The sequence below is a fragment of the Fundulus heteroclitus genome, unplaced genomic scaffold, assembly GCF_011125445.2.
Source record: "Fundulus heteroclitus isolate FHET01 unplaced genomic scaffold, MU-UCD_Fhet_4.1 scaffold_970, whole genome shotgun sequence".
Taxonomy (NCBI): domain Eukaryota; kingdom Metazoa; phylum Chordata; class Actinopteri; order Cyprinodontiformes; family Fundulidae; genus Fundulus; species Fundulus heteroclitus.
In genome coordinates, this window is record NW_023397440.1 from 19,675 (window position 1) to 30,336 (window position 10,662).

A 10,662-nucleotide genomic window follows, 5' to 3' on the forward strand; every position below is an offset into this window, starting at 1 on the left:
AAGCGGTTAGTAAACGCATCACATTTACTGACTCTTCAGCCTTTTGGGTGCCTCCAGGGAACAATTGGCTTTCAAAGACAGTTTTGGGCATCTCTGTATATTTTTAAACTTAAAAATACACTTTAGCCGCATTTCTTTTTTTACACCATCCACCTTGTGACACCCGATTGATTAGCGAGTGCTTTTACCCACCGTATTCAATCCCTTACTGTACAGCTGCCTCGGTGCTCTGTTGGAGGTCAAGCAGGGTTGTGAAGGGAAGGCCCGCATTCCTCACCCCCTGCAAGCAGTATCCAATTTGTAACCTGACACTTTTTCCAAAAAGGCATTTAATTGTGGGTCCGATTTTCGTTTTTAGCTCTCTCTATCATTGTCGTTTTATTGATCCCTTTTTCAGATGTTTCTGCCGTGTGTGTGAAAGGAGTTATGTAAAAGCGGATGTTGATGCATGTGCGCATGCCTGACTTGTAATTAGTCTCGTGCGCTGGTCTGAATGGCATTTTAACAAATGCTTCTATATTTATTTATGTGCCCATGCTATCAGAGTAGCTGCTTTCCAGCTTCTATCTCTCCGTCCTCCTCGTTTGCCTTCCGTCTATATGGATTGGGGCGATGGTTTTTTTTTGTATTTATTTTTTTTAGCTTTGTGGTTTCTTTGTTCCCCCTTTATCTTTTTTTCCGGTTCTTAAAATTGCGTCTCACAAACTTTTCATTGGCACAAGGACCTTGTCCTCCAGACTGAAATCATAAACTCATTATGATTTTTATTTTTGCTGCCAGCGTTAGCGGATGCTGTAGCATGCAGCCGATCTACAGTAGATACAGACTAGCTCCGTGTAGACAACATCGTAAGTTTTAAGCCTCTCCTAATTTCTTTATTCTTTGCTTCCAAGCCATACTTTCTCGTAATTCATTTGAGCTTGATCAATATGTCTCCAACGTCTCTTTGACTCCTTTTTTCGGTTGCTTTTTGATGTTCTTTTACCAAACCATTATAGGATTGTCTTGTCGTTCCCGCTTAAAATAAGAGGAAAGTGGACAAGGGGACTATCTACGGCAGATGGACACTGTAAAAAAGTAACGGTTTCAAGAAACAGAAAAATACTTACTAAAACCCTGACATTGCGCTATAATTTAGTTAATCTATGCCAAGTCAATTTGAAGGTGCTTTAATATTGGTTTATATCTTGAAAATTGCATATTGTTTGGTATTTTTCATGGATTTGGCTAACACAGTAAGACAAAAAAAAGCCTCTTTATGTTTTAATTAGTGAAAAAAACACCAAAAACATGATAATTGGGATGTTAAAACCCCGTCGCTACTTTGATGTGCCACAGAAACCGGATTCGGATGAGGGTGTGTTGCTTCCTCAAGGTTGTGGGGCCGGTTTCTGCTTCAAGCGAAGGACTTCCACATCTAGTATCAAGACGCTTGTTCCGTCAGTGGTGGAATAGAAAGAGCTGAGCCAAAAAGTGAAGCTTTTGATGCACTCTTTGGACTACGTTCCAGCCCTCACCCATGATCATCATGAGCAACAGTTTGGGATCTCAGATACCAGCAATTCATGTTGGAAAGAATCCATTGAGTTAGTTCAGACATTTGATCAGGGGCTCTACTGGCTGCCTCCCATTGGATGTTTTTCAGGTAACGTCCAACTAGTGGAGGGACTATATGTCCCTTCTGGCCTGGGAAGCCCTTGGGAGCCCCCAGGATGAGAGGAAGATGCTCAAGTCCCATTTTTATTCTATGTTGTTTGTTTCTAGCAGAGTTTGAGATTCTTTTATAATGATTTTTATATTAACCTTATTGTCAAGAATTTTTGTTCTTTTGCTCATATTCCCGTTCACTTAGTTTACTTAACTGAACCGTAAAGTACTTTGGTCAGCACTTGTTTTTTTCTGTGCTATATCGATATATTGACATTGGCATTGAAGAGGCATTTCTGATGTACCTCCTAGACTCATTATTCCCTTGGCGCCGATCCTGGATAAGTGAAAGGCAATGAATGGATGGAAACAATAAAAGCCTCTCTTGAAAATAATGAATAGAGATGCAAAAGTAAGAGTTTGCTGTTCAATTTCCAATGTCAAGTTTGTGTGAAACGTGGACTTGTCAACACTGGTAAACTTTTTCCAAGATCTCTAACGACACTATCAGCGTTCAAAATGTTTCTTTTGAGCTTCGACAATGAAGAGTTTTGTGGTTAATTCAACCTGGCAGCCCTTACGTACGGTGCGATAACTGATCTGTAAACAAAAAAAATAAAATTTATGAGCTTACGATGTGCCGATCAACTCCAGTCGTCATATGCAGAGTCCCAAGCAAACTTTCAAAGATCTCCAGCAAGCCTGGAGAACTTCCTGTAGCACGACTCAAGACTTTTTGTCCGTTACTGTATCTCAAAATATAAAGTATATTTATATAAGTTGTTTTTCTTGTTAACTTACAGTGAAAACACAATGTGTTTTTATGCTTGCTCAAAGGCGGAGAGCATCATTAAAAAAGAAAAGGCGGCGCCCACACACATGCACAACGAGCACGCAGGTTGACTTCAGCTGTGACAGACGGGGCATGTCCTGCGGGTGTGAGGGGTGTGTCTGTGGGCAGACTCGCTGTATAAGACACATCTAGCTACTCTAAGATTCTCATTCAGCTTCACTGAGGAGCGTGGAACTCAGTTTTGACTTGGTTTCTGTAACCTTTCAAGTTTTGTTCATATAACTTGTGCAGCTTAGGTAGAAAAAGGACTAGTCTGTCATTCTGGAGCTTTTGTTTCGTTGTCTCTCAGAACCTCGTTTAATCAAGTGTTTAGGTTAGAGAGAAAGCTGCAGCATATTTAAGTTTAGTCTTCAGCGTTTGTAGCGAGCCAAGCATCCTTGCTGAGTTGCCTCGGCAACTGTGTGGGTCAGCTGCAAGCCTGGGGTGAGTATCAACTGCATCGTGCTGTTCTCCTCCCTCCGTGTTATCTCTTCAGCATGTTTGGGCTAAACTCTGTTTTGGAAAGTATAACTGTCTACTTCTGGACCCAGGACCCTCTCATTTACAGTTTATCTGGGAAAGTGCAAATAGAAAAGCACGTTCCTGACATTTTCGTTCAGATTTCTGTGGCATTCTTTACAGCAACCCGTTATTGGTTTTTTCAAAGAACTTGTGCAAAAAACAAAAAAACAAAAAAAAACTAATAAGTTTATAAATCACTGAGCATGTGTTTTGGAGTAACATCTTAAACCACAAACTACCAAGCTGTTTGGTGGCAGGTTCAGGTCCACCATGATAATGCTAGGCTTGTGCAGATTCACAGCCCTGTAATTGTGGCTAAAAAACAAGAAAGCTGTGCTGAAGAAATTCCTGCTGAAAACTCTAATGTTTAATCTGGACATTTTTTTTCCTCTAAATTAATTATACTTTATTTGCACAGTATGGAAAGTCAACAGGGGTTACATTGAGCCATTTCATCACTATGGCTGGCATCAGCATAAACATTAGAAATACATGATATTTTCTCACATGCTTATGCACACCCTGTCTTGGATATGTAATAATTTATTTAATTTTAGCCATAATAATCAGTAGGTTGAGGTTATAAAACCTAAAAATGTGCCACATTTATCTGCTGCATGGTTTAGGTTACATTATAGTACAGTCACCAAAATCATCATAAAAGTTTGACATGTTGGATTAGATGCTGGCCATCTTCATCACAGAGTGTTGCAGTGTGTTAGTCAGCCCTATGGTGGCGTTTTGGAATGCGCTATGAAAGTCGGAGTCGCATCAAGCCGTTTCATCACCATAACATTCCAATATTAGCTTTTCATCATCATAATTGTAAAGATTGATGCGATTAACCAATGGCCAATGAATAAATATTAATCACTAAAATCCCTGGTTTGTTCATAACTATAATAAACACAGGTAGTTTTTTTTTTTAATCTGTGGGAAATCTTTGAATCCAAAACCTGCCGTTTAATGTCAGAGAACGCTGTTTTCAGGGTCGACTGTTATCACCCTTTATGAAAGTCGGCATTTGTTGGAAAATGGATGAGCTGCAGGATGAATCATTGTGCGTGAATATCTACAGCCCAAATATAGCTGCAGAAAATCCCCACTTCATTCACAGGTGTACGCAAAAAGATCCTGAATCACGGTAAATGTTATTTACAGCTCTCAGAAGAGCTCCTTACCTCTCTGCTGCCAGAGTCACTCCACTTTTGATTACTCTCAAAAATTACTCAGCTGTTTTTTTTTTGTTTTTTTTTCTGAACATGCAGAAACACGCGTGCCCTGCTTGTATGGGACAGTTATGTTTCACGGGGTCCCGTTTTAACCTTTCATATTTGGAGTTTGCAAAAAAAAGAAAAAGAAAAGAAAAGAAAAAAGACATCTTTATGTTTATTCTGTGTGCTCCCCTGTAGATCATATGCACATAGAAGAATACATTGAAGAAGATGAGGAACCACCTTTGCTGCTCGGCTCTTGTCCTCCTCGCGGTAGGTCACGTTACATGCATGGGTTTTAATGTGTGCATTAAAAAAATGCCTTTTTGCACCTCCTGTGACTCTGACCTGTGCATCTTCCAGGTGTTTGGCTTTGGTGAGACTGCAGCAGTGCAGGGTCGGCGGGGAGAAGGGTGCGTGTGTCTGCAATGCCCTCCAGGCCAGGAGCCATCCGAGGTGAGTAAATGATGCAGAAAGAGTTATAAATACCCCCCACACCGAGCACACACACACACACACGCACAAACACACACTTTCATTGTCCAGAATAAACGTGACAAAACTTGCAGCTGACTCAAGTGTTTTCGTCCACATTTAGCGTAAAAACCGATGGTTTCGTCACAATGAATCACAAAACGACTTATTTCAGAAACACGTTTTAGTCCAGCTTTACACCAGTAGTCATGTTTATTAACCAGTCAACAATAATTAAAGTAATGGCTCCAAAAGTCAAGGAGGGACACCTACAATGTAAGCTTATGTTGTGTTTATCAATTTATTTATTTATTTTGCTTTGTTGCAAATATATTTAAAGTGTCTTTCAAAAGTATTCATACCCCTTCATCATTTCCACAGCTTGTCGTATTACAGCCTTAAACTTCCCTAGCCACAAACCCCACTCACCCACTCACCGTGCTTTGTCAAACTTTTCGCCGTGATCATAGCTGCAAGTTTTTCGGGGTACGTCTCCATCAGTTTTCCCCTTTTAAAGACATTTTGGTCATTCTAACACAATAGGAAAAATACTTTGCTCTAAACCCTCCCATCAGAGTTACGGTTTTATGTTTGCTGTTGTTTGCCCCAGTCCCGGGCCTTTTTGCAGGCTCTACCAGGTTGTCTTCCAGGATTGTGCTTCATCCATGTCCCCATAAACTTTGACGAGCCCATGCTCCTGCTAAACGAAAGCCCCTCGCCACAGCATGATGCCGCCACCACCATGTTACACCATGGGGAGGGTGATGGGATGGTCCACATGGTTCCTGGGTCTGCTACAGGGCTTTTGACAAACTTTAAACCGGAGTTCTTAATGAATTGTTTCAACAATGGGCTTCTTCTCCTTCTCCTCAAAATGTAAATAATTAAAGGTTGAGTTGGTAAAATGTTGGTCCAAGACGCCGTGTGTTTGAATAAGATCAAGTGTTTTGACGCCGTACAATTAATGTTAAGTGCTTCTAATCATTGCCTCATAGGATTCACTAAGTAAAACTGAAAATAAATCATACAACATGTACTTTCTTAGCCAATCTGGACTTTAGACGGCACATGAAAGAGGATCCTTTGTGCATCTTTCAGTCTTCTGCCTCATAATTTTGACATGCTTTGTTTTCTCTCCAGCCTTGTGGGCAGATCCAGAGTCCGGCTGAAGAAGCGAAATGTCAGCCGTGCCCACCTGGAAGCTTTTCCGGTGCAGTCGACGCTGAGCTCTGCCGCGCACACACATCCTGCCGGACCCTGGGCAGAACCGTTGCAGTCTCTGGCACTCTGACCTCGGATGCCGTCTGTGGCGACTGTCTGCCCGGGTGAGAACTGCGGCCTGCTGCTCCCCACTCACAGTTTAAACCTCTCTGACTTCCGTCCTTTTAAACCTTATTCTTTTTGGTTCTTTCTCATTCAGATTTCTCTCCCCTGATGAAGGACAAAATACCACTCAAAGTCCCTGCGTGAAAAGTGAGATTCTGCACCCCTTCGTTTGCTTCTGCTGTTTCTGTACATCCCTTCCTCTAATCCGTCCCGCTGGCCTCCCTCCCGTCTTTCAGCAGAGCGGCGCGTCAGAAAGGTTCGCACGGTGGAGGACGGTTTGTCCGGCGGAGCGGGAGGACCGGCCAACAGCACGGTGGTTCGCAGCGCGGAGGAAAAGACGGCAGAGTACGCCGTGTTCGCCCTGGTGCCCATCTTCTGCATTATGGGCCTGCTGGGCATCCTGATCTGCAACATCCTGAAGAAGAAGGGATATAACTGCACCGGTGAGAAGGAGGGACGGGATGAAGAGACCGCCACACCCCAGAAAGAAGGTGAGGACGTGCAACACTGACCACATTGGTGTCAGATGATAATAATACAAACATGCATCCAGAGCTGTGAAGTGCCCTAAAGGCATCAGGTCGGAGGTAGAGGAGGCTTTTATCAATCCCAGCAAGGAGTCAGTCCCTGAGTCAACAGAACAGGAATGCGAAGGGCTAAAATGTCAAACAAGAGGTAGATAGAAATCATTTAAATAAGCTGTGAGACGGATTGAAAAAGATAAAACAGAATGGAACCAAGCTCCAACACAAATGTTCATTCATCACACCCACTGTCTGCACTCTGTATGGTCTGCTTTTCAAAGAACAGCCGCTCTGAGACAGTTTAGCTGAACATAATTCTCAGCCTTGGACCTAGACGCACGTGAAAATGAGCTTTGAAAGCTGCTGGTGAGAGGCAGTGATCACAATCACCGTGTACCGGGTCACCCGCACAGCTTTGCACGTAGTGTGGCTAATAGCGTCCTACTTTTCCATTATTCTCCTTTTATATTTAGTGGACTGTTGCCTTTGGGCTTTCTTACAAAACACACCTGATGCGTTGCATTATCCGGAGGAAGTTGTATGGACAAACGCTGAAGATGTCATTTACAGATGGCGTAAGGATTTTATGTCACAGAAGGTTCTATCTTATCTAAGGATCAATATAAAAGGTTTGGACGCTCTACAAACCGCCTCCTGTCAGCGTTAGGAGGAGTTCAGCAGCCTTTTCAATAACAGAAACCACTTGGCAAAGGTAATATTATGTTAGCAATCGATCACCAAGGCGTTTTATGTGCCAAGAAAGCATGAGAGGACATTTAAAATGCAAGCCTTAGCAGTCTTAAAGCTGACTTAGCTGGCTTCTTCTGCGCTCACCTGATGATGTGCCAGTGTCAGAGGAGCATTATGAGCTGCTTGGAGCATCAGCTGGGAGCTCAACAGATCCTGTTAAAAGGCTGTTTACATGTGCACGTCATCTGTTGCTTTTAGGTGTCTTACATCTTTCATTAAGACAAACTCTGAGTTAAAAAAAACAATATTTTTTTTTTTGCAAAAATGTTTTTTATGTTAAATATGTTTATACCCCTGCCTTTTGTTTCAATGGAGTACAAATATGCACTGCTTTAAGTTACTAACTTAAGTAGAGCTTTGAGTTTCATGCATCTTATGGTGCATAATGTTCACGTTGATCTCTAGTTAAGTTGCCTCAGAATCTTTGAATCTTTGAAAAAACAGCCAAGGACACCCGTGCAGCACTGCTGGTAAATCTACACCAAGAGACTGACATGGAGGAGGAATAGGATCTATTTTCCGATTAATTCAGTCAATAATTATTTCAGCATTTGGGGGCATGAATGTGCAAAGTATTGAAGTTTCAGCCCAACATGCTCAGAGAATCATTAGGTATGGGGGAAAAAAATAAAAATATAACCAGATGGTGAAGCCACAACAGCAGCACCTTGCCCTATCCTCCTTACTCAGTAACAAACACCTAGTATAGAAGAACTGTATAAACAAGGTTGAGCCATAGGGTTGATAGAATGATTCTTTGATGCGTTTTTTTGTGTGTTTTTTTTTTATTTGTTCTGCCAAGTGACCAACACAACAAGGAGCTTTCCCTATTAACTTTTACTAAATTAATATATATTCAGTTGTCAGCTAAATGTGGTTAAAACCTGCTTGTTGGGCATAGAGGATGCATTCAATAGTGACAAGTACTTGTCTAATTTTTGTGTTTGCGTTGCCGTCGCCTCAGAATCTAGATTACTCCTCTTGCACCAAAGGAAACCTCCTGAGCCTGGTTCCCTCTGCAGCTCCCTTATTCCCTCTGTCTCCTCTCCATTGCTCTACTTTCCTAACCCATGAGCTTCAGCTCTCCTCTCATCTGGACATGAACACGACACCGCCCAGCCATCTCTGCTTTCTCGGCCCGATCAATTATTCAATCAGCTCCTTCACCTCATTGTTAATGTCCTCTGTTTCCCTTTCCTCACCCAGCGTTCTTTAAATTGCTTTCTGCTCTCAATTGTAGGGTTATTTCTATTGGCTTTACGGCAGTAGAAAAGCCGCTCGCTCCGGATAATTGGGGGCTTGAGCGAGACGTTGGAAACTGGGAGCAATGACTTGCACAATTGTTCCTCGAATACACTGAAATCAGGCTTTGCACGCAGTGAAACAAGGATGCATTAAGGGATTTTAAAACCTCACATTGCATTTTTTCCCCCTCTGTCTTTCTCCCTGTCTGTGCCGTTAGATAAGCTCGCGATGCAGCCGTGCATGAATACATTGCGTTAATGCTGCTCGTCTAAGTGAGATGAAGGACAGGAGGAGGGTGCTTGGGCAAGGGTGTCGGGTGAAGATGATGGAAAACGGGAAAGGCAAGCGACGAGCCAGAGAAATTAAGAGGAAGAAACAGAATCCCCTCGACAACAAAACCTGCACCTGGCTGTTTCCTTCACAGTTACCGGTGCATCATGTGCTTGCTCTGGCGGTCTGTTAGTCTAGTGTTGCCAATTCTTGGCTAAAGTTAGAGAAGCATCTTACTCCTGCACTTTTCTGGTCATCTCTGTCGGGGAGAACACCCCCGAGGCTGAAATGCAGAGCAGCGGTTGCCTTTGGAGGACGGAAACAGACCTCCTGAGGCAGCTCTGACCACCGTTTCCGGTGTAGCGAGATGAACGGGAGTCGCGTCTCTAACCCCCTCGTTGAGGCAGCGCAGGGGTGCGTCGAAAGCTCGAGTTGCGGCAGTTGTCAGACAGCTGCTGCCGTCGAACTTTAGCCAGGAATGGTGGCGTTAATAGGAGATGAAGAGTGCCTCTCTGTGAAAGTGACGCTGTTGTTGTCCCGTAGCAACAGCCGCCGTAGAGACGGAGCCATTGTTACGCTCCAACAATAGCCTAATGCTGTTGATTCAAGAGACAGAAATAAAACGCCACTCAATCACACACACACACACACACTCACACGCACGCACTCAGAGACATTTCCAATCAATACAGTTGCAGTTCACTCCAGGCTCAGCGTCGCCCGGCATTTCACACCACGGTGCCCCAAACGCACCAACACAATGAGCTGTGTGTGCTCCAGCAGTGCTGAATGGAGGAGAACTGCTGAGTGAGTCTATTTTGCCCCCCCCCCAGGCCCTCAGGCCCTCATTGCCTTCTCTCAGCTGCCTCACTGTCCTCGTCTATTAAGGGATGGTGGGGGGTTGCCATGGAGGCCTTTCTATTCTTTGCAGATATATCTCCTCCTCGTCCTTCCTCATCAGTTGTGGCTGTTCTTAGCACTGAAATCACAGACAGAGCAAATTAACATCTGGTTATGAATGTGTGAATGTGTGCAATTTGGCTTCCCTTGTTTTAAGCGCATACATTTGCTTATTGTTTACCTTCGTATTTGGGAAAACGTGATGCAAAAATGCCACAGATTAGAAATATGTGATTCTATCATGTTTTTATCATGCTGGTCAGAATGGTTGCAATCTCCAGTGTGAGAAGTGGGTGCATGTATGAGCTGCAGTACCCTCTGGTGGTGGAGAAGTTCATTGCAGTTTTACTCAATAGTTTAACACAAGCGACAGAAACATTTCATTTGTATTTTTTATGTATAAAATAGCTGCGGCGAAGGAAATGAATGAAAAAAAATACTTTTTCTATACTTGGATGTGACACTGCAGCAGAGCTAGCTGCTGCGGGAAGTTAGAACAGCAGCAGTTTCAAAAGGTGATATTTTAAGCAGATAAAATTGTTAGTAACTGAATATTTAGTGTTATTAAGGATTTGATTTAATATCCACTGTCTTTTTTCAGTTTGGTGGTTTATCAAATCATTTCAAATGACCTTACATTAAAAAATGTAAGGTAATTTTTTTAATGTAAGGTCTGTGATGGCTTTTCTGAAACCCCGTGATCATAGAAGATTTTGTATTTTTTTTATTCCTGAAATGGATTTATGGCAGGAAAATTCCTGTAAACACAGTATTTTTGTCAACTCTGAGCTTAAAGCCATTTAGTAACACCTCCATTTTGAAAATCAGTGAAGAAGTTTAAAAATGTAAGCATATTTTACCCCAAAAAGAAAATTGATGGGGTCATTTTGCAAAATTCTCAAAACACGTACAGCTAAAGAGTTTTAATATTGTGTTTGGTATTAGAAGAAGACTATTT

The 10,662-nt window shown here is 42.5% G+C and overlaps 1 protein-coding gene across 2 annotated transcripts; it reads left to right on the forward strand.

The window, feature by feature from the left end:
- Window positions 1-2,654: 2,654 nt before the first annotated feature.
- On the forward strand, window positions 2,655-6,923 carry relt (RELT TNF receptor). 2 transcript variants are annotated; one of them, XM_036134988.1, is made up of 6 exons: window positions 2,655-2,923; window positions 4,414-4,488; window positions 4,579-4,671; window positions 5,830-6,014; window positions 6,110-6,162; window positions 6,255-6,923. In XM_036134988.1, exons 2-6 carry the CDS (start codon window positions 4,447-4,449, stop codon window positions 6,524-6,526), a joined length of 645 nt encoding a protein of 214 aa, XP_035990881.1. In that variant the 5' UTR covers window positions 2,655-2,923; window positions 4,414-4,446; the 3' UTR covers window positions 6,527-6,923. The 2 variants fall into 2 exon arrangements, with proteins under 2 accessions (XP_035990881.1, XP_035990880.1); XM_036134987.1 differs by having other exon boundaries at window positions 2,656-2,923; window positions 6,252-6,544.
- Window positions 6,924-10,662: the final 3,739 nt, after the last annotated feature.